At 45.1% G+C, this 23,623-nt stretch overlaps 2 protein-coding genes across 2 annotated transcripts; both read left to right on the top strand.

Moving 5' to 3' along the window:
* Window positions 1-2,428: 2,428 nt before the first annotated feature.
* LOC131285066 (probable multidrug resistance-associated protein lethal(2)03659) lies at window positions 2,429-11,924 on the top strand. The gene is made up of 12 exons (XM_058313925.1): window positions 2,429-2,763; window positions 2,857-3,064; window positions 3,539-3,761; window positions 4,989-5,702; window positions 5,778-6,253; window positions 7,536-7,919; window positions 8,445-8,794; window positions 9,716-10,130; window positions 10,228-10,378; window positions 10,467-10,697; window positions 10,813-11,527; window positions 11,615-11,924. Exons 1-12 carry the CDS (start codon window positions 2,429-2,431, stop codon window positions 11,922-11,924), a joined length of 4,512 nt encoding a protein of 1,503 aa, XP_058169908.1.
* A 451-nt stretch (window positions 11,925-12,375) lies between these two features.
* Window positions 12,376-19,004, top strand: LOC131285065 (probable multidrug resistance-associated protein lethal(2)03659). The gene is made up of 11 exons (XM_058313924.1): window positions 12,376-12,476; window positions 12,651-12,965; window positions 14,031-14,259; window positions 14,325-15,949; window positions 16,015-16,315; window positions 16,388-16,538; window positions 16,625-16,855; window positions 16,971-17,269; window positions 18,020-18,304; window positions 18,523-18,695; window positions 18,770-19,004. Exons 1-11 carry the CDS (start codon window positions 12,376-12,378, stop codon window positions 19,002-19,004), a joined length of 3,945 nt encoding a protein of 1,314 aa, XP_058169907.1.
* Window positions 19,005-23,623: the final 4,619 nt, after the last annotated feature.

The following is a 23,623-nucleotide window of genomic DNA, read 5'->3' as shown; positions in this document are numbered from 1 at the left end:
TATTTTTTAAATAATCCACATTTCGATTCATGGACACGAAATATTTTCACTCTATGATCAATAGAAGGATAAATTTGCAATGGCGACTGCAATAGCAAACAGGCGCAATGCGGCATGTGACCTCATGAAGCGCTCGCCAGGGACGCCGGGCACACGTCGTCTAACTGCCAAGATGTTGGGTTTCACTTCCACGAAAGAGATAGAAGTAACGAGTGAGAAAGTCTGGTTGGAAGAGGTTCTCGTTCTTGTATAAGGTGTAACTAACATTACTTCATGGTAACGAACGAACCCCCCACACCCCTACCACTCTTCCTCCCTCCCTTCTATCTACGAGCAAAAGGGCGCATTGAGATTGAGTGCCGGGTGAAAAAATCTCAAGATAAGGAGCACGCGAGTTTGTACATGCAAAAAAAACTAAAGTCAGTGTTTGAGACTATGGTTGGTTTGAATACGGTTGGCGAAGAGAAGATATCTTCGTCACTCTCCCTGCGATGATGAACCCAGTAATAAGTTACCGGTCGACCTGCACTGGTTCATTGATCTTTTACCTTGAGACGATCATCGGTGGTTTGGCATACAGCGACACACAACGAACATAAGACTTCCCACGCGGTTGGTCGTATTTTTCGATCGGATTTCGACCAAAAATCAACAACAGAGCGGCAACGGCATTCCGGGAGAGCCGACTTCGACTGCCGATTACAACGCGGCCAGTGAGAACGCCGGGAGCGCGATTACGGCCGTGTAAAATATAACGCCACTGGCACGCAGCAGCATGCTAGTACAAGCTGAACAAGCCTGGCGTAGGTACACGCATGAGCGGTGGTGTCTCGTGCACGTTTTCGCGGTTTGCCTGCGTTGCCGCTTCTGGCGCCAGCAAATACTAGTGCAATACCAAACAAGAAGTAGATTCAGTGGTTGCAACGAAATCGTCTGTACGAAACAGTCTGAACGTTAGTGTGACCAACTGATCGCATCTCCGTAGTGTGTCATTAATTCAGCTCAATTGTTTTGTTGTGGAGCCAAACCATTTGACCCCGTTGGTTTTGACACAAATCAATTGAGAAGAATTCGACGAATTAAAAACCCGCACGATGATGCTGTCGTCACGTCTGGGGATGCTGAGGGCACTCTGTGATGAATGATTAATCGAGCACAACTGGGTGTGGATTCCGCGAGAATTCTCGGACGCGCGCGCGGGTGTGGGGAGCGCGCGATTGTAATGAGGTATCTTTGTTTTGGTTCCGCGAGCACGAGGTTGGTAGCATGTTGTTCCGTGAGCTGGCGCCTTATCACCACCACCATCCACCGCCGTCATCATTTCTAGCCGGCTATGAGAGGAATTCAATAATTTGTTGATGCCGTCATCGTTATGGGTGTTTTCCAAAGGACCACGCGAGAGTGGCGTATTATCATTTCGCTACGCCGAAGTTAGTACGCCTGGTGGTGTTTCAAACGCGAGCAAACGTGCGCGACAAGCGGTAGCGGTGTGTCTGTCTGTTGGAGCATTTCGACACCATTGTTTGCCCATACACAGTATTTACTATCGGAGAAAAGTTTTTCGTGACACTGCACCATCAACGGGCTACTGTAATCCTACCGGGTGCGTTCAGCGTGACACGATTCCACGTGGTGTGCCGAACATTACTTGCACGTGCTTACATTACTTTGTTCAACGTTAAATTTTTGAATTTATAAATTGATTAGTCAGGTCGTCAGGACCATTCTAAATTCCATTCTCTGCTTAACATGAACGCTAGAAACGTTTACTTACTACGCACAAACAGCATTATAAACTAGCAGTGCTATCAAGAGGTTGAAGTGATAATGCCAGCGATAAGGGAGACGATTCGGCTAATCCGTTAATAAATGCTAACATTTTTAGACTTCGAGCTTTCTGTTCTTATGATGAGTTCTGGTGAAGTAATGTGAATATTGTTTAGGATGGACTCATGAATGTTCAACAAGTTTTAGTTAATCTAAAGTTTCGTAACTTAATTATAAAGCGTCTTTACACACATTTAAAAAATTAACTAGCAAGAAAATAACTAGCAAGCGTATAACATTGAGATAGAAAACAAACACAGAGCACATTCGAGTTTCAACGCGGTGAAGTAAAGTTGTATATCAAAACTTGATTTTATGTTCAATTTAATGAATGAACTGAACGATTGGAAATTCAGAGTTTCTATTTCAGAGAAGGAATTGGGAATGTTGACCACAATTACCAAAATTGCAGGTACCAACTGTCCACCATTTCCTAAGTTTTTTCTGACAAAGTAACCTCGCGCTTGTGTGACAAAGTGATAAGCGTAATACTGTGGTACATCTCGTTAAACCGGCTGATGATGTTATCTCGTGGAATTGTGGTTTCAACTGCTTTCAAATAATCCGTGTCTGTTAGTGTGTGCCGCGGGCGTCGAGAACGATGAATCCGGCGGAGTACGACCAGGACAAAAAAATACACGATCTTCGTCGTGAGGTGAACCCGGTGACCAGCGCGGGACGTGTGTCGTGGTACACCTTCTGGTGGCTGAAAAATCTGTTCCAAACCGGACTGAAGCGGCCCATCGATGAGACCGACATCTACGACACACTGTCCGCACACCAGAGCGCCCAGCTATCCTATCTGTTCGAAAGTCAATGGAAGGCAGAGCAGAAGCGAACAGATAATCCGAGCTTCCTGCGCGTCATTTGTAGGATCTACTGGAGCGCTATTTTAGGCTATGGATCGATGTACACGCTGGTGGATTTGCTGGCCAGGTGGGAACGGCGCTAGACGTGCTCGCAATGATCGGCCCCGATTCCATACTAATTATGCCTTTATCCGTGACCGCCGCACGTGTGCTTCTGTAGGATTCTACAACCACAATGCCTCGGTGGACTGGTGTCCTATTTTGCACCGGAACAGCGCGATATTAGCAAAGAGGAAGCCTATTACTATGCGGCCGGCATCATTCTATGTTCGCTCGTCCCGGTGGCCATCTTTCATCACTTCATCCTGTACATTTTCCAGATAGGCATGAAGATTCGCGTCGCATGCTGCTCGCTGCTGTACAAAAAGGCAAGTACCCGACCGAGGTGGGGCTGATCGAGAGAACGACAGACAGAAGAAGAAAGATAACTCCCGAACCTCGCCATAAACTGGCGACTAGTTGGCGCCGGATGTTGGGAATGAAGCCAGCTTTAAACATGCACAATTGAATCAATTATGCAACAACGTCCGCAACAAATCGTTAGCACCGAGCAAGGACCTTACCATTGTACCGAGTACCGGGCCAGTTTACCCGACTGTGTCAATTTGAATCTGTTAAGCGATAGTTAAGGATGCATCTCTCGGATAAAGCGTTGCCAGCGGGGTGGAGGGTTTAAAATCAATAGCGAATAAACGCCTGCTCGCAAACTTCAGCCCTCGGGCAGAGGATGCATACTATGTGCGAACAAATGGTGGGAACAAATTTTAAAAAGTGCTTTGCATCATTTCTCTCTCTTTATTTTCCATGGTGTTGCGCTAAAAAAAACACTACCGCGACCGTAGGCGCTTCGAATAACGAAAGCTGCCGGGACGGATGGGATGACGGGACAGGTCATCAATCTGATGTCGAACGATGTGGCCAAATTCGACACCGCGACCGGATTCGTGCACGACATCTGGAAGGGGCTGATTGAGCTGCTCGTCCTCGGCTACTTTATTTACCAGCAGATTGGCGTGGCGGGTCTGTTTGGCATTGCTTTTTTGCTTAGCTTCATTCCACTTCAGGGTAAGTATACTTTTAAGGCTAGGTGAAGATTGTTTTTTTTTTATTTTCGCGAAACCCCGTGTTACCTAAAATATAAAACTGCATTTTCGGTGTCACCATTTAACCTTGATTAACCACCACTAAGGGAACCAGACATTCCGGTTTCGGTAACAATACCAGGGTTCTTGTCGTATTGCACAAAAAAGTAAAAAAAACCTAACCCAAAGACTATCTAAGGATTTTTTCCAGTAGTATCCACCCTGGGACATTTCAGGTTGACTCGTACGTCCGCAGTGGAACGTGCTGTGAAAGTGTACTGGGCACGCGATACGTTGGGTTTCTTACCAGAATTGTTCAAGGATGTTTTGGCCCCGTCTTAACGCTCACCGAACCGGAAACAGACAACCTGACATAGACAATATGATACGGCCTGACGGGTAGACTGTGAAGCTCCGGCGAGGATGTGACATTGAGCATCCCACGCTGGAAACTCATAAATTTGTGGACCATCTGAACTTTACCACTGAGCCGCCCGGGTGGTAGCAGGGCGGCGTCACTGCAAGATTTGTTATTCTGCTACCGTTCAGGAAGTACGAGGAAGCAAATTGAAAAAATAAGTATGTGAAAGTAATAAGCATAAAAAGGACGAAAAAAAACGGACAAACAAGAACAAACTTTGTATGTTTCATAAAAGGAAAAAGGAAATTAAGTTATCGAGGGGGTTGTCGCGCATTGTCTCGTCCTTCTGAAGTGGCTTCTATGTGGAGGTATTTTGATGTTTGTGGTGGGTTTAACAGTAAGTTTGGTATCTAATCCGTTGCTGCGGTTTGTGGTACAGAAGCGGAAAAGTTAAAAGTACCTTCTTTTGAGCTTAATGGTGGTATGTTTGTTTCCGTGTCTTCCCAGCGACAGTTTGGAATTGAAGCAATTGAGATAACACAATTGCCGGGCTTTTTCAGAGTATTCTTTAACACAATTTTAAACAAATGGTTTCACATGGAAAATATACTAGATTCAATATTAAATGTGGATGTAGGATATACGTGCAGCAAGTACTTAGATTATGGTTTCATTGTTGTAGCTTAAATTGCACAATATCGACTTTCAAATCGGAGGATCATTCCAATGGCTATGAAGTATATCATACACAAACATATCAAATGATATTATCCTTTAGTTCTATACTGTTATCTCGGCTCGGTTTCTCCAATTCACTGCACCTTTTTATTTTGCTTCTTTTTTTCGCAGCTTGGCTCGGTAAGCGAGCTGCACTGTATCGCCTGAAAACTGCCAATCGAACGGACCGACGCATACAATTTATGAATGAGATCATACAGGGCATTCAGGTGATTAAAATGTACGCCTGGGAGGACAGCTTCAGCAGGATGGTAGACCGCATCCGGCGGAAGGAGGTGAACGGCATCCGTGGTACGCTGTTCATTCGCGCCGGACTGCTATCGTTTAATCTAGTTTCCCGGATAGCGATATTTCTGAGTCTGGTCGCGTACGTCCTGTACGGAAATGTCTTCACCGCCAAGAAGGTGTTCATCGTGACGTCCTACTTTAACTGGCTGTACAGCTCGATGCTCCACTTTTGGCCCCTGGCGCTGACATCCGTCCACGAGGGACTGGTGTCGATAAGACGCATTCAGGACTTTCTGCTGTTGGAGGAGAAAAAATTCAAACCGATCCGAACCACTGGAAATGCCACGACCGTACAAGAAACGGCCATAGACGAGAGTGCGCGTAGGCTGCTTGCCAATGGGAACGGTGTTGAGAAGGATGAGAAGGATTCAAAACCGGACCCACCGGCACAGGCCGGAAGTCGCGCCAAAGGTGAACCGAAGAGTAAGCGTTTCATCAACCGAAAAGCCATCACTCGCCAAGGCATTTTTATGCGGAATGGGACGGCCGCCTGGGAGAAGGTGGCCTCGGATGCTGCACTCGAAGGAGAAGTAAGAGGCAAGTAAATTTAGTCTATACCACTTTTAAATCACTTTATGTACATGTTTTCTGACTGGACCCTTTGACTTTTAGTGAATGGAATCAGAAATATTACGCTAGCGATAGAAAAGGCTAACCTGTGCGTTATTGTGGGCTCAGTGGGAAGCGGCAAGTCGACCATGCTGCAGGTCATTCTAGGCGAGCTGGAACTAGATGAAGGTCGGCTGGAAATCAATGGCAACGTTAGCTACGCCCCACAGGAGCCGTGGTTGTTCGAGGGCACGGTGAAAAACAACATTGTCTTCACGGAGGACTACCAAGAGAAACGGTACCGGGAGGTGGTGAAGGTTTGCGCTCTGGAGAGAGATTTCCGACTGCTACCGAATGGAGATCAAACGATCGTCGGGGAAAGAGGCATCAGTTTAAGTGGTGGCCAGCGGGCTCGCATCAGCCTAGCGAGAGCCGTTTATCGGCGTGCGGATATCTATCTCCTCGACGATCCCCTTTCCGCCGTCGATACCCACGTTGGGAAACACATCTTTGAAGAGTGCATTATGAAGTACTTAAAGGTAATTATTACATCAGGGAACTATTTACATCAGTGTTTCTATTTTTGATTGTTTGTTCCAAAATGCCATTGAGAACATGCAGAGGATTAAAGCGTCCGTCCTTTTGGAAATTATTTCTCTATACAAGGTTCCGATACTATTCGTATCGTGTTTTTCCATACAGCAATGAGAATATTTTTTAACCTATATATTCATTCAACTAAATTATATAGATAATTTCGCACGCGGGCGCTCTATTACGTTATGCGAGATTGACTGAGGACCACTTTTCTTTATTTTCTGACTTTTACATGTGACGTTCGTTTTGATAAAAATATGAATATTAAAGTTTGTGCACTTTTCTATCTGCTTTCTAGCAACAACTTTTGTTGATTCAACTCTCCAAATAATTACTCTTTGGAAATTGTGAAAGTTGTGAGAGTTGAGTTGAAAAATATCCAACCCAAACTATATTGCTTTATAAAGACAAAAAGGCGTACAGAAAGATAATATGTTTGTGGTAAAACAAGACAAGCTTCAATTATGACGATGTTGAAAGTGATCGGTCAAATTTATGGCTACAGATCCGGAAAAATATGACAACAGTCAAAATGTTTCGTTATGAAATGCAAGTGCCAAAAAGTTAATTTCAGGTATTGAACAATTCGTCTATTGACTGAGATAAATCAATTTTAATTTGTGGGAAAGATTTTTTTATGGCAGCGAACAATCGGTCTGTGCCCAAACCGATTTAATGTCAAACAAATCATTGGAGAAATTTTCCGCAGTATAGCGACTACTGGTGGTGGAAGCAATTCTTTTGGCGCCACGGTCTCAATTGTTTTCTTAGACTTCTAATGTACAGTTCAGAATGGCGACCGTAGAATGCTACGCACCTTTGAGGTTTCCAACCGGAAAGGGAAGCGTGTTAATCGAACATTTGCCTACCTACTATTTTGGCGCGTGCTGTAGTAAACCAATTTTTCCCACATTTCCCACTACCAACACTTTCTTTGTCCCTTCGTGGGACTGAGTGCATATTGTTTTTGTTAGTGGCCTGTGTTGTACTTGTTTTTTTTGTTTCGTGCACCTTTCCCACGTAGGGGGTTTTCCAACTAGTGTGCATGCATATGTTACTTCCCGCGCGCTCCTACTACGGTCATAAATCCATCACAAAAAGGGCACAACACTGCAGTGGAGAACGTTCGTCCGTGGCCCAGTAGCAAAAAACAAAGGCCCAGCTTGACTCATTCTTCGGTAAAACCCATCGGCACCGCCACTAACGCGCACGTTTCAATTGCAGGAAAAAGTTTGCGTGCTGGTAACGCACCAGCTTCAATATCTACAGGACATCGAACATATCGTGCTCATGCACGCGGGGAAGGCGGAGGCGCAGGGTTCATTCCGCACGCTGGCAGAATCGGGTCGGTTTACCATGCTGAATCAGCACCGCCAGCAGCCACGACATGACAACGGGTGCGAACCGGGACGGGAGGACGACGCATCGGTAAATGACCCGTCGCCTGGCGATTCGACGTCGCACCCGGACGTCGACGGCCGAACCCCGGCCAAGGATAATAGGCGTCCGCCAAACGGCGCTGATAGTGTCGAGCACAACGGGATTGACTGCGATTCCATCGTACCGAGCCATGATAGCGCCGGCAAAGTCGAGGCCTATCGATTGGCGGTAGGTGACGTTTATGGTTCTTTTTTCCCCTTTTAACCCTCATCCCCCTGGGGACCATTTTGGATAGTGTTTTAATGTTAGGTAAGCGCCCGAGGGTCAAGCTACCAGAGCGGTGTTACGCTTATCAGTGTCTAGATCGAAGATCAGTGTGGAGTGTAGTGTCGTGAAGTGTCATTTTTCCATTTCAAAAATTAAAATTTCCCCCCGGTTCAGTTTCGTTGGGAATGACCCCAGAGCCGCAGTAGTACCACTTAAGAGAGGCCGCAAAGTAATTTCAATATTTCAGCACGTAACATGCGGGACACTCGGAGTGCCTCCTTCATTGCATTTTTTCAATGAGGCAACGAACAGAGACATCCTTCTGAAGTAAGGCCTAGCCATGCCAGTTGCAAAAGCTAGATTGATTTCACTTGCAACCAACATGTAGCACTGTGTAAAAAGTGTGTAACTAGATGACGCCTGTGTACGGAAATAACCTAAAATTATTACATATCATCTTTGGCATCGTCCGGTTGACTTTTGCAGGATATGATGGGCAGCCGGAGACTGTCGGTTCACCCGACGCCAGCACAACATCAGCCAGCCCATCAGCAACACCAATCGCTCTATCAGCCATCCCCGTTCTCCTCGAGCAGCATGGTCTTCGATGGGTATGATGACCGCGAAGAGCGCCGTGGTGCCAAAAAGAAGAGCGCATCACCAGGAGACCAAAACCAACCTCAAAAAGAGGCTCAAATAGCCGGTCGGATCGGGTGGAGCGTGTACAAGAGCTTCTTCCAGGCGGTGGAAAGTAACTTTCTTCTGGCGCTGGCAGTGGTTCTTTTTCTGCTAGCTCAGGCTAGCATGAGCGGTATCGATTACTATATCTCCCAGTGGTAAGTGCAAGGGCAATTTGGCGAGCGGAGCGCCCATGGAGGCCAAACGGTCAGACTGGTCGCTACGTGTCGATTGACGCTAATGACACTGGGCTTCGGAATCTAATGGACCAGCGATGGGTGCCTGATAGATGTTGTATTACAATCCATCGATGAACGTGACCATTGGGAAATGGTTGCATTTTGGTAAAGAGCTTTAAAAGCGTTGCCCAAGTGAATCGGGCTAGTTTCCCACGAGGAAAAGGCTTCGCGATCGAAGATTTTTTTCCGCCTCACGTCCGCTTTATGTTAAATATGGGGTTTTTACATACACTTTCGTCCAATGCTGCGGAAGATATGTAGACACGTCCATTTTACGTGGTTGATTTTAGTTTCTTGCTTTTCAAATAATCCTGCATGAGAGTATGACAAGAGCGTGACCGGCGTAAGAAATTTCAAACACTGTTATTCAACTCTATTTTTTCTCCACTCATCACGACATTGAATCTCAGTTTACTTTTATGCTCTATTCGGTAATGATATTTATGTTTGCTCAGGTTTATGTTGGAATTACTAATCTCGATCCAGTATATTTTATTATATTTGATAATTTTTTTGTTTGCACAGTCAGTAAATAACATAACCTCCAAAGTATTTTAGCTAAATACAAAAGTCATAGGTTGGAAGGACCAATCCCTACTGTTATAGTCCTAGTCCTACTGAGGATATTATTGCGAAGTTTGTAAGTTTCCATCTACTAGTTTGAAACTGTTTACTTCTCGCATAAAACCCCCTTCAGAATGAAATCTATTTGTGGATTGCAAATATCTTCCTTTAAGTGCAATAGCGGAAACGTGATGTCTGTTATGTGGGCACGGATTATTCATAGGCCATCCGTTCTCGTCAACGAATCATTTGCGAGGGGTTTCTTTTCCGTTCCAGGGTAAACTGGGAAGAATACTCGAGCGCTCTTCAGAACCATTTGAAAGGCAATCACACCACAGCCCAGGAAATGGGTGACATCAGCACCAATGGCACCAACTACAGCTCCATCCTGAAGATTCCAACAAAGCTGGAGGGCAGCATTTTCACCCGATTGTCCCGAGAGCAGTGCATCGTGATGTATGCGACTGCGATGCTGTGTATGTTTGTGCTCTCCCTGAGTCGATCCTTCCTGTTTTTCTACATTTGCCTGCGGGCCACCATCCGTTTGCACGATCGTCTCTTCCGTGGTATTACCCGAGCGACGATGTTCTTCTTTAACACGAACCCATCCGGGAGGATACTGAATCGGTTTTCGCGTGATATTGGTTGCATCGATACGTTTCTTCCGTTTGCGATGATGGATTGCATTTTGGTAAGATGGGCGTAATGGAGAGGGCCATTTGAACCACGAATAAGATGGGTATTTTTCTTTTCTCTTTTCTTCGCATTACCAACCCTCCAACATGCAGTTCTTTGTGGAGTTTTCTGCCATTGTAGTTCTAGTGGCTGTTGTGAACTATTGGCTGCTGTTCCCGACGCTAGTAATGGCCATCGTGTTCTACTTCTTACGCCATGTATACACCAACACCGCAAGAAGCATCAAAAGGGTAGAAGCGTCGAGTAAGTAGTTGAATAGAAACGGCAAATGAGAAAATAAAAACTGCGCAAATGGTCTTTATTGTGTGTTTCGATCCTTTTTTTTTTCTAGCAAGAAGTCCCATCTTCTCCCATGCCAACGCTTCGTTTCAGGGTCTGAGTACGATTCGTGCCTTCGGAGTAGAGAAAATTCTGGCAGATGAGTTCGATAAACATCAAGATCTTAACACTTCGGCCTGGTATCTGTTCTTGGCAACGACACGCGCATTCGCCCAGTGGCTGGAGCTTGTGTGCGTCCTTTACATAGCCGTGGTTACGCTGAGTTTTCTGACGGTGGAAAGTTGTAAGTATCGAATGCAGTACAAGTTTGGTTAATCATAGCACGAACCTTTATTAGACGACTTTTATTGCTTTCTCTTGGACACGCTCGTGCCGTCTATTCATAACGCGCGTTTCAGCGATGAGTGGTAACGTCGGATTGGCCATCACGCAAGTGTTCAACTTGATCTTCATGTGCCAATGGGGCATGCGGCAGACAGCGGAACTAGAAAACCAAATGACATCCGTGGAACGCGTCGTCGAATACGCCGAGGTCGATCCGGAACCCGCACTTGTCTCGATTGGGAAGCATAAACCGCCTCCCGAGTGGCCCGCCAATGGGGCGATACGCTTCGAACACTTTTCACTGCGGTACTCGTCGAAAGCGGATGCAGTTCTACGAGACATCAATCTGTCGATTAAAGCAGGTGAAAAGATAGGAATTGTGGGACGAACAGGAGCTGGCAAGTCGTCCATCATTCAGGCGCTTTTCCGTCTTGCGGTGAACGAGGGGATAATACACATCGATGGGGTGGACATCGGTACGCTTGGGCTGCACGATCTACGTAAGCGAATCTCAATCATCCCACAGGATCCAATTCTGTTCTCTGGAACGGTACGGGAGAATCTCGATCCTTTCAAGCAGCACCAGGACGATACTTTGTGGAAGGCTTTAGAGAGTGTCGAGCTGAAGGAAGCGGTGAAGACAATGGACGGAGCGCTAGATGGTAAAATGTCCGACGGTGGGTCGAACTTTAGTATGGGCCAGCGTCAGCTAGTTTGTCTGGCCCGGGCCATCCTACGCAACAATCGCATACTGATACTCGATGAAGCGACCGCCAATGTTGATCCGGAGTAAGTGATTTACACTTTTTGATGGTTTTTCCCGAGACCAACTTCTTTTTTTCACTAACGGGATTATCACACGCACTTTTGTTCCAGAACTGATAAACTGATTCAGCGCACAATACGAGAGCAGTTTCAGCATTGCACTGTCCTGACAATAGCCCATCGTCTGCATACGGTAATGGATAGCGATCGAGTGTTGGTGATGGACGCCGGAAAAGCTCTAGAATATGGTCATCCACACGAGCTGCTGCAACGTAACGATGGTGCTCTTAAGCGTTTGGTAAATCAAACGGAATCGTCTACAGCTCAGCAGCTTGCTAACATAGCACAAGACAGCTACAATAATCACCGATTAATGCAAGTGACGTCAACTCCTGACCAAAATACCAGCATTGCCGAATGATCCACATGCCTTGGACTGCATTCGATAAGATTTCGATTGGATTCTTCGCCCAAAGTGCTCGTTACAATGTCGCATACTGCCACAGCATGTAAAATTAATCTTAAGCTTATCGAATAATAAACGTAAATCGGTAATTCGTCAATTTTGGCACGTTTTTCTGTTCCACCGGCGGGCTAGCTCTAAGGATGCTCATGTACCGAATGACTGACCACCGATAACAGACATTGAAGATCTCGTGGCAGCGATAGCCGCCGATAACGGATCATATACCTGGTGAAAGACTCGTCGGCTGGTGTTATCGCATGCAGACAGTGTCTCCAAAATGTGATAGGAACGTATTGTGTAGCCACCGGCGACGATAGGTCGCAACCGGGTCTGCCGGTGATGGCAGACGTACAAAAGACAGCGCGGCTATCGGTTGCTTGCCCGACGGTGTTCGTTGTTTGCAACAATGGAAGGCTCTAAAACATCCAACGAACCGGACCGAACGACACCAAGTGCTCGGCAACATCCATATTCCTGTGCCAATTCAGTTTCACGATATTTTTTCTGGTAAATTTGTGTTCAATGGGTTTTTCTTCGTGCAAAGTTAAAAAGAACAAAGCCCCTAAGCTAAAACAAATGGTGCCCCAAACTTTCACATTTTGTTTCTTTTTCCGATCCGTCTCGGAATGTGCTTTTATATCGGGGCCCGTGATTGTTACCCACGCCTGACTTAACCGAAAGGTGGCTCCTGGACGTGCTGCGAACTGGCCTGCGAAGGCAAATAGTACCGGGTGACATTTATGACACCCTCCCCGGCCACCGTAGTGCACAGATCGGTGCAACTTTTGGCCGCCACTGGCAACGGGAGGCGTCGGCCACACGAAACCAACCGATCGATGGTCCAGGAAAGCAAGGTTCCGGCGGGGCCGGCGGCACCGAACCACAGCAAAACAAACTACCGGCGCCGTGGAGACTCCTAAGGACGGTACTACGCATTTATGGAACAGGAGTGCTGACATTCGGTTTCTTATACAGCTCTATCGAAACGGCCTGCAGGTGAGCAATATTGTGTGCGTGTTTCTCTGGGACAAGATGTGTAGTTTTTCTATCCTCCGCATAACGCACCCCTTCCGCTATGGCATCGCCAATGCGAACAAAGGACGGGACGAAGTCTTCCACAGTCCAATAAATATGGGCAACCTGCTTTGGTTTGCTAACGAGATATTTAGCGAGCAGGTGGCGGCTGCGATAGATAGTGAAAATCATGACGGCAAAATGATTTGATTTAAGGGAAAAATATTGGTCATCAATTCCGGGTTTGTTCTTACGTCTGCCCTTTCTCGCTTCTCCTGTTTCTGCCGAATTTGACTGCGTCGAATACTTTGGAAAAATCTCATATCCTTACTTCAATCAATAGTGAGGATGAAAACTATTTTGCAAAACAGACCAAACAGTTTGTTTTCCCGAACGTACCAATAGACGAAAGTTATAAACGATGTAAATATAGTCGTAAACATGTTTACATGTAGAACGCAATATTTTTTTCTCGTATATCATTATTGCGGGGAATTATTTGCACTTTTTTCCAGTTCTGGAGATATTGAACCATTATTTTCATGCAAAACATATTCGTCTCTCTTAACGTACATAAAGTTTTTGAAGTATAATGATAGCACAAATTCAGTGTAAAAACTAAGTCGGTTGATGATTTTTTGATGGTTAAATTTTATAGCATGCCGGTATTTTAAATTGTATAGTTTAACCAAAAAAATGTGAACAGATTTAATTCTTGTTTTGTTTAATCTTTAATGCTCAGTACATATTGAGAGAATATTTGAAGCAAGTATTTTATCATCATTAAAGCATTTTCTTTGAGAGTTTATTTAAAAACTTGGTGTATTCATTGGAACGTTATATTAAAGTTGTATCTTTTACGATTCGTAAAAGTGGGTGTTCTCCTTTTTTCAGGAAAAAAATAATTAAAAGTTAGTGCACGTGATTTCAAATCTCCTTCGTAAATGCTGAACTATTTCTTAAATTAGACATTTTTCCAAGAAATTTAAATTCCATGTTTAAAATTTTAAAATTAAATAAATAAGTGCACACAAAGCGTTTTTTTAGGATAGGACAACCCTTTCTTCTCGGTCAACTGATCCTGTACTTTGACCAACAAAGATCCGGAGAAACTTCTGGGCCGACAGCAATTTCACTCGGAGAAGCTTATGGATTTGCTATCGGCATCGTTGCAACAGTATTTGCTCCTTTGGCGATATTCCATTCGTATCAACTGTTTCTGCTCCAAGTAGGAATGAAAATACGCATCGGTTGTTGTGCTCTCATTTACCGTAAGGTAAGCAAATCCTAGCATGGCCTTTTCGCGGTTAAAATTAATTTAAAACCCTTCTTCTACACCAGGTTCTTCGCTTAGCAAACACGACCGAAGGTCTATCGGGAACGGTCATCAATCTGATGGCAAACGATGTGAGTCGATTTGATTACGCGGTGATATTCTTCCACGACCTCTGGAAGGGTCCGGTAGAGCTGGTGATAGTGGCCGTGCTGGTTTACCTTGAAATAGGATGGGCTGGTTTGATAGGGATAGGCTTTTTGCTCCTGTTCATACCGATCCAAGCTTGGCTGGGGAAAAGATCGGCCCGATTCCGCTTGGCAACCGCCCTGGCCACAGACGAGCGGGTGCGGTTCACCAATGAAATCCTTCGTGGCATCCAGGTCATCAAGATGTACGTTTGGGAGCGTCCGTTCGAGCAGATCGTGCACCGATTGCGCCGTAAAGAAATCCAAGCGTTACGTGGCAGTGCGTTCATCAAATCGGCCCTGTTCGCGTTGCGCATCGTGCCTAAGGTGTCCATATTTCTCACTCTCGTCTCTTACGTATACTTCGACAATGCACTAACGGCTCGGCGAGTGTATATGCTGATATCGTTCTTCAGTGTGATCCACCATTCGATGGTGGAATTTTGGCCCCTCGCAGTGACATCAGCGGCCGAGGGTTGGATTTCTCTCAAACGAATACAGGATTTTTTGTTGCAGAGTGAAATCTCTGAAGTACGAAGAAAACGTGCTGAAGAAAAGATCCCACAGGACAACACCGCTAACGAACTTGCATTTACCCCAGCAGTGGAATTCATTAATGTTCACAGCTGTTTCGCAGATTCTAATTTTTCGCTAAAAGATATTTCATTTTCGGCGAACGTTAGCACTCGCCGTACCCTAGGGATCGTAGGATCTATTGGGTCAGGCAAAACTTCACTGCTCAACCTTATCATCGGTGAGCAACGGGCTAGTCAGGGCAAAATAGTTGTCGACGGTACCGTCAGCTACTGTTCACAGAAACCCTGGCTGTTTGAGGGCACTATCCGACAGAACGTGCTGTTCATCGAGCCTTACGAGGAAAAGCGTTACCGGCAAGTGTTGAAAGTTTGCGCCCTCGAACAAGACATACGGATGTGGCCCGGTGGCGATGAAACCATCGTAGGCGAACGTGGTATCAGTCTGAGTGGTGGACAGAAGGCAAGAATCAGCCTTGCGCGGTCACTGTATCGCCGGGCCGACATTTATCTCCTGGACGATCCACTGTCCGCCGTCGATGCGCACGTCGCGAAAGTAATTTTCGAGGAAGGCATAAGATCTTTCCTAGCTGGTAAACTGTGTATACTGGTGACACACCAACTAAAGTTTCTCAGCAACGTGGAACACATCGTGATGATGGAAGATGGCGAGATCGCGGCACAGGGCAGTTATGCGGAGCTGATCCATCACTTTGAAGGTACATTTTTTCAACATTATGTTCAATCGGAAGAGTCTTCAAGAGGCAAATTATCTGCGGAAGAAGAACAACTCAAAAAACCGCCAGAAGAGAATGATTCGAAGGAAGGCCAGGAGGATGGCACCATCAAATTCAAGGTTTATTTAGACTTCCTAAGATATGTGAGAAGTGTACCGTTTGTTTTATTCGTCGCACTGTTGATGACAGCCTCACAAGTGGCGACGACGGGAACGGATTATTTCGTTTTTATATGGTACGTAGCTGAATGCAGAACAAAGAGAGTCCGTTTGTACTTCATTTCCGCCTAATCACTTCCAGGGTAGACTGGGAGGAAACGTACGCCAACACTAAAGACGCTCGATGGACAACAGATGACCACGTGCTGGTTTATGCTGGTGCCATAATTCTCACCGTTTTTATGACGGTCAATTCCTTCGCTTTCTTCGAAATGTGTCTGAAAGCATCACTTCACATACATTCGGTGCTCTACAAGGGCGTCACCGAAACTGCCATGTACTTCTTCAACGTAAACGCATCCGGTAGGGTTATGAATCGCTTTTCGAAGGATATAGGACTGATCGATTCTAGTCTACCGATCGTTATGATCGATAGTCTCTATGTAAGAATTGACTTGTGGAAACATCCAGCTTAATCTTATTGTTTTGGCTACTGATTTCTCTAATCTCTCTAGTTCTTCCTAGAGTTGTTCGGTATCATTGTAATTGTTGCGCTAGCAAATTACTGGTTGCTGGTGCCAACCGCTATCATGGGTTGCGTGTTCTACCTGTTACGGTTTGTCTTTCTGCGGACGGCACGGAATGTGAAGCGAGTCGAAGCCATCAGTAAGTAGCCGCCGACATGGTAAGGGGGTACATGAGTTAAACGCTAATCGTACCTTGTGTAAATTCGCATTCCGATTACTATGCAGCTCGCAGCCCGGTTATTACACATACAAACGCAACGGTCGAAGGTTTAGCTACGATACGCGCCTTCGGTGCCGAGTGCAACCTGGAGGATGCGTTTCATCGACTTCAGGATGGCAATACATCGGCGGCGTTTCTGTTTGGCGCAACGACGCGTGGTTTCGCTTTCTGGCTGGATGTCATCTGTCTGCTGTACATAGCCTCGGTCGTTCTGAGCTTTTTGGTTATTGGTAACGGTAGGTAGGGGACGGACGGGAGCTGTCCCATGGGGTGGCTAAAAGCAGATACACTCCAGTTCGAAGCGTTAATGCAGCAGCCTCACTTATGGTTCTGTGTCCTTCCGCATTCTAGATATCGTTAGTGGAAACGTTGGTCTGGCCATCACGCAAGTACTCAACCTGGTCGGAATGTGCAACTGGGGCATTCGGCAGACGGCCGAGCTGGAAAATCAGATGACATCTGTCGAGCGCTTGCTAGAGTACGCTCGGCTCGAACCGGAGCCCAACTTTGCGCCCGGTTCTACTAAGGCTCTCGCTCCCGGTGATGCATGGCCTGAAAATCCCAGTATAACTTTCCGTGAAGTGTACCTCCGGTATTCACCAACCGCGGCCCCGGTACTGAAGCGCTTGAGTTTCGATATAAAACCGAAGGTAAGTCACCACTGGCTAAGCAATCGATTTTCCGACAGCCATACTCTGGGGTCCGAATTTGGGTTTGGGTGCTGAACAAAAACGGAGTCGTGCCGCACCAAGTGACAAAGGCCGCAAATAGTTTTACTACTTTATGCGCACCGGACCGGTTTGCTAACGTTCTCGCACGTCCGTCGTTCCGGCGGTGACATAAAACACAACACTAGCCTGAATAGTTTAAAACAGAAACCCATTCGTGGGAGTGGTTTCACCGCCGGCACGCTGTACGGCCACATCGCAGCTGATTTATAATTGAAAAAACACATATTCACCAAACCCTCCGAAATTCGGCGAGTGAAGCTGGGCGAAGCCAATTGGCACAGTTTATCTTTGCTTGATTAAATTATAGCCATAACTGACGAACCCTGCACAAAGGTAGGGTTCTTCCGCACGAAAGTTATACCAATTCGATGATCCATTTTGTGCCCTCGGCCCGAAGTGGTCGTTGAGTCCGCTCGAGGACTTCTGGAAATAGCTGGTCCAGGTTGGAATGGTTTGAAATAAAATCCTCATCAATTCTCATTTCACCAAGCTCCGTGTCGCCTTTGGGTGGCCCGAGAAGCCCCTCGAAGGTGGTTGGTCGGTGGCAGATGAAGGAAATAAAAGAAATCCCAGCTCACCACAACCACCACCACCACTTGTTCATATTGCTTTCTTTCTTGGATGCTCGTGTCCGCACATCGTCAAACGCTCAACGGGGTTCGTGCGTAGGAACGTGTTGGCATCGTGGGACGAACCGGCGCTGGCAAGTCATCAATAATTCAGGCACTCTTTCGTCTCACACCAACGACGGCGGAGAACGGAGACCGACCGGACGACCGGAGCGGTATCATCGAGATTGACAGAATCAATATCGGCTCGGTGCCGCTGCGTCAGTGCCGTAGCCGCATCTCGATAATTCCCCAGGATCCGGTCATATTTTCGGGCAGTTTGCGAAGCAATTTGGATCCGTACGAGCGGCTGCCGGATGAGCGGCTGTGGAAAGCGCTCGAACAGGTAAGTCAAGGGTTGAATATTTAATCGCACACTTTTCTTCTCCGATTCAGGTGTTTAACCGTCTTTTTTACACCCTCTCGTGGGTCAAACGTTGAATCCTTTTGGGCGTTTTATGAATATAGTACCTTATCTCATTTCTCGATGTACTTTTGTTTGCGTGGACCCTTTTGTTTCGACACCACTGAACTAAATTGACCGATATGACACGGATGAAACAGGTTGAATTGCTAACTACCGTGAGCGCCCTGGCTGGTGGTCTCAATACAAAAATGGCCGAGGGCGGGACTAACTTCAGCGCCGGGCAGCGGCAACTACTGTGCCTAGCGAGAGCCATCTTAAAGGACAGCAATATTCTGATAATGGACGAAGCCACGGCCAGTGTCGATCCCAGGTAAGTGTGACCGATGCAGTGTGCGAGTTTTGTTATGTGATGCTAATAGGCAACTCGACCACTCATATTTTCAGAACGGACGAACTTCTTCAGCTCACGATCAGGGAGCATTGTCGTAATTGCACCATCCTGACGATCGCCCACCGTTTGCAAACGATCCTGGACTACGATCGAGTCCTCGTAATGGATGCCGGTCAAGTGGTAGAATTCGATACCCCCGAGAGGCTTCGCCTCATTCCGGACGGCTACTTTCGAAAGCTTTTCGAAGAAAATGGCTGCCACAGTACAATAACTGTCCACGGGCAATGATTATAATCCTCTAAGTGCTATTACTTTAAGATTAATAAATTAAAAATTAATAAATTGACGCGCCGGAACGTCTTTCGGGCCTCTGCTTATACGTCCCTGCGAGAACACTCCGTGCTAGAACGCTACTTGACGTTGAGGTTCGCCATACCCGTTTTGAATCCTCAGATCCGTTTCTTGTTATGTGCCGCGAATTTAATGCGGTCTGTGATCGTTTTGAACCTGACATGTCGCGATCCGCGTTTTTGTATTCTATTCATGGGGGGCAACTGGTCACCCGCTAGATATAACAAGAATTAAGCTATGTATTGTACTGTTAAATGCTTCAAGGGGGCCAAATATGGTCCATTGAATTTTAATAAAAATTACAAAATTAAATTACAAATTACAAAATCATTACGCAAGATCCACTTACTTGCTAAATAGTCGAAGGACCACACATATGATGATGAACATGACTGCCATCGCCACAAGCACACCTATCATTGCCGGGTCAATGTACTTTTCCTGTTCGATCGGTTTGTTAATTGGGGCTGTAAACGCGTGGAATAAAAAAATAATACATTAAAAATAGTTAATACGTTTAACGCACATACGTTTACTCACCACGGCACTCGCAACTTCCATCTGCCTTGCAGAAGGGATTCCTCTCGAAGAGACAGATGCAACGTCCATCGCGACATTCCGTTTGTTCAGTCATTGCTTCACATTGTTCACTGAAGAAGCATGTTTCGTTCACTTGGCGTTCTGAAAGTGGATACAGGCAACGAAAGGCAGTTAAGTGAAAGAGTGAAGGTCACCAAACAAAATTTGAATGCTCAACAGAAACCCTTTGTTTTCTATTAACAAAAGATTAAAACTACACGATAATAGACCGCATTCGTTTTCGACTGGTTCGGTGTCAAACATTTCCTTCCGATTAAAATTCACAATTTATTTCTTTTCTTGTCCCCGGTTTCCACCCCCTGGGGCTGTTGGGTAAAATTTCATGACCAGGCAGATTCGCTCTATGGTGTAAATTTGGTATTTTAACAGTACGGCATCGCCCACCCTGCTCGTCCTTCCCTACTGGGGACCCATCATTGGGACACCATTAACGCCACGATGGGGTAATGCTAGCTGCTGCCTTGCTGGCATTTATTCTACGAGCCGACGGAAAATCACTCGGACTCCCGCCAAAGCATTCCCATCAACCGTACATTTTCCCACCGTAGGAGGTTTTCTCTCGGTAAAAGCAACCCCGACGGTGCGAGCTTGTTGACACGGTTGTTTGCTTTCCCTCCTGCTGTAAGGGGTGTCCCCGTTCTCCGGGCTGAGCAACTATGCGACAGTGGTAAACTGGAGCGAGTCCTGTGGCATCGTTGTTGTTGACCGTTTATTTTCAGATTCATTGTACGGCACTTGATTCCATCTCTACGGGTGAAACACTTTGTCTACGCTAAAGGCTTAACAGTTTAAGAAGATAGGATGGTGAGAAATGTATCGCATTATATTTTTATTCTTACACTATTCCGGGGTGTTTGCGTATTATTTAACCTCAAAAACCGTCCCCTAACAATTATCATAAAACATAAAACATTACCTTGCATTAACTCCATCGAGAACACATTGAAATACTTTTTAGTTAAATAATCATGTAAGTAATAATAAGATTAGTACTGTATTATAGCAATGCAGCGCTTGCTAGTGAAATAAGGCTCTTTGTTAATAGTATATCCACATCAAATTAATCGATTGGCAATAGATTCTATTGTTTCATATATAATCTAGATTCCTTCTGGGCATTTTCAGCAACCCTGCATTAAATCTCGCCTATTCAACGCTTAAATCAATTGAAGTTTCTATAGGGAAACTCAACCACTCCCTATGCCGCTTCAGGGAGAGAATTCTGCGAATTCGTTTTTTATGCCCTACGCGTGCTTTCCCTTAACCTTGTGGACGAGACAAATCCCCATTACGTAGTGGTGGGGATCGATGTCACGATATCGACATCACGAAACTTAAACCGTATGCGAGCTACCTACCAAACCCATCCATCCAACCACATTGGCTCGCGGCAACCGATTAGAATGAACTTTGAAACGGTATCCACCCCGTGTCGGGCAATGCCGTGCCCAGCAGTGCCCGCAGTATAGTTTGTCTGCATCAATCCCGACGTCAGCTGGTCAAGGAAACGAGGCAAGTTAATTAACTTCTGATAATCTTGTCCCGTGTCAATATCATTTGCTACCGTTCCGGACGCCACACGATGGGGATCGACTCGGAAGGTGCTGCCTCGCATACATAAAGCATGTAAACTGAGCTTACAGGGATTTCCCTTTTGATTAAATATTCTTTGGACGTGACGCTGGGTTTAACTGTTTAAATATTTGGTATGAGGTACATGTTTATGTGGTTTTTATCTCATATTGCTTGCTCAATTTCTTCCTTATTATCTCAAAACTGTTTGTAAAACAAATTTTTATAAATCTTCCCCTTTTTTGGAATTATCTATTTCATAACTTTAGTACATGCGGGAAACAACAGCGTGCAATGAGGAGAAATAAAGTTTTAAACAGGCACTCGAAAATTTCCCACAGCAAAACCAACCTTCCAGCCACGTACTAACCATTAGTAACGAATTGGTCTGTAGATTGGTCAATTCCGGCTCCAGCGGACAATAATTTTTGCTTTTTACCGCCACTTCCTGCAGCTAATGCAAATGGTGAGTATTTTAAAATGTATCCAACACCGGACATGTCCACCGAATACGTGGTGGTCATGTTGAGCATACGTTGGTAAAATATTCATTTTTGCACCCGGGATACCCGATGCTGCTGCTGCGTGAACGACGAAGACATGGGAAAGGGGTGTATTAATCCTCGGCCAATGAGAAACGGAAGGGAACTGGTTGAGGAAAATATACCAAATGAGTCAAGCGTACTAATTTGCTGAGTAAAAAGTATCTTTCTTATTTTTATTACTTAAATTAAAACATAAACTGTGCAGAAAATGGGGAATAAAACAACTTAGTAACAATAAAAGAAGTGCAAAAAGATAAAAATTGTGCAAAAATATCAAGTGATAACCTTGACAGGTTGTTAAAATATAATAACACCACTAACATTATTTAAAACGATTGAATAAGGATTAAATCCAGACCAGATATATAATTCAAACGGGTTTTTTTATAAATTTCAAAAAAATGAATTTAAATGTGAATGCAAATAAATCGAACCTTCGTTAGGTTTTATTGTTATTCCCCCTGCACAATGTCTGTTTCCATACTTGACATGCATTGGCATGCTCAGAAAGCGAATAACGTCTCCCGATGGAAAACAAGCCTTATGCAACTGATTCGCGAAAAGGATGTAACACAGATTTCATTGCTGTTTCCGCGTGGGAAATCCGCTAGAATAAATTGTTGTTGTTATGAAATACATTCTGTATCTGAAAACATTCACAACCAACATTGTTAATCCTTGCCTCCGCCAAGGGGAAGCAATGTGGTAGGTTTTGCATCGCTGATGGCACAGATTTCGTTCTATTTATCACTTTAATGATGTTATCGTCGGTTCCCGCGCATTACAACCGGGAATGTACTCGATTTTGCATGAAATTGGATCGGCCATGTGAAACGCCGCTGTTCGCGATACGTGCTTCGACAACTCACAAGTAAAATGTGTCGGTGGTTTGTAGATTGTAATCGATGTTGTACAAACCGATGGCGCAAAAGCCCCATAGCTATTACGTAACCAAAAGCCCCGTGGTAGAAACTTGAGTTGCATTGAATCCGTACAGAGATCAGAGCCAGAACCTCCTAAAATGGATGTGATTGAGTAAACGAACAGCTGAGCAGCTGGGGATGATCGGAATGTATAATGGTATTCAATGATGTTTCGAATATCGAAACATGATATGGAATATCGTTTCGAAGCAAGCTGTAGCCTAGTTTCTTATTTTATTTATCATTCACGATGGGAGTTGATGAATCAATAGCATATATGGAGAGATGATAAATAAGTAATGTAAAATTTATTTTTTAGGTTTTTCGGAAAACCCAGCGACTGTAACAGAAACATTTGTTCTTATACTAAAAGTAATAGAAACAGTTGTTCCATAGTTAAATCAAACAGCGCGTACAGAAGAAAATATTGAAATTAAATCTTTCAACTTGAATTTATTTCAGGATGGAAACCTCTCTGTATAATGGATAATTGCTGCGGTTGTCTCATACTGTCAGAAGTAATGCTAATGAGCGCAATAAAACGGTTAATGATTGATGATCAATAATGGTTTAGCAATGGAATCAAGTATTTCAATGAATCCCATGCAAGATTTATGATATTAAATTGGTTACTATTACTATCGTAAATACCTCCATCCCTCAGAATTTACATACTATTCTGCAGACTATACATTTAAGTAAACCCCCGTAATCACTTTCAGGCCACGGAGGTTCTCGAAAGCGATTCTTCTTCTTCTTCTTCTTCTTCTTGGCGTAACGACCTCTTGGTCATGCCTGCCCGTTAAGGGCTTAGATGACTTTTTACCCTATGTGTACGTGGATAGTCAGTCCTCTCGTACAGGGGAGGGTCCGGTCTCGGTTGGGATTCGAACCCATGCCGTCGAGGTGGTGAGCC

Source organism: Anopheles ziemanni, chromosome 3 (genome assembly GCF_943734765.1).
Source record: "Anopheles ziemanni chromosome 3, idAnoZiCoDA_A2_x.2, whole genome shotgun sequence".
NCBI classification, from domain to species: domain Eukaryota; kingdom Metazoa; phylum Arthropoda; class Insecta; order Diptera; family Culicidae; genus Anopheles; species Anopheles ziemanni.
This window is presented reverse-complemented; position numbering and strand designations above follow the sequence as displayed.

What these genes read in the sequence shown, in the direction of transcription:
- LOC131285066 (XM_058313925.1), top strand. Translation starts at nt 2,429, where the DNA reads ATGAATCCGGCGGAGTACGACCAGGACAAAAAAATACACGATCTTCGT. An exon ending in GCTCGCTGCTGTACAAAAAG is followed by an intron (nt 3,065 to 3,538) that starts GCAAGTACCCGA and finishes CCGCGACCGTAG; the next exon opens with GCGCTTCGAATAACGAAAGC. An exon ending in TAGCTTCATTCCACTTCAGG is followed by an intron (nt 3,762 to 4,988) that starts GTAAGTATACTT and finishes TTTTTTTCGCAG; the next exon opens with CTTGGCTCGGTAAGCGAGCT.
- LOC131285065 (XM_058313924.1), top strand. Translation starts at nt 12,376, where the DNA reads ATGGAAGGCTCTAAAACATCCAACGAACCGGACCGAACGACACCAAGT. An exon ending in GTGCTCTCATTTACCGTAAG is followed by an intron (nt 14,260 to 14,324) that starts GTAAGCAAATCC and finishes CTTCTACACCAG; the next exon opens with GTTCTTCGCTTAGCAAACAC. An exon ending in ACGGCCAGTGTCGATCCCAG is followed by an intron (nt 18,696 to 18,769) that starts GTAAGTGTGACC and finishes TCATATTTTCAG; the next exon opens with AACGGACGAACTTCTTCAGC.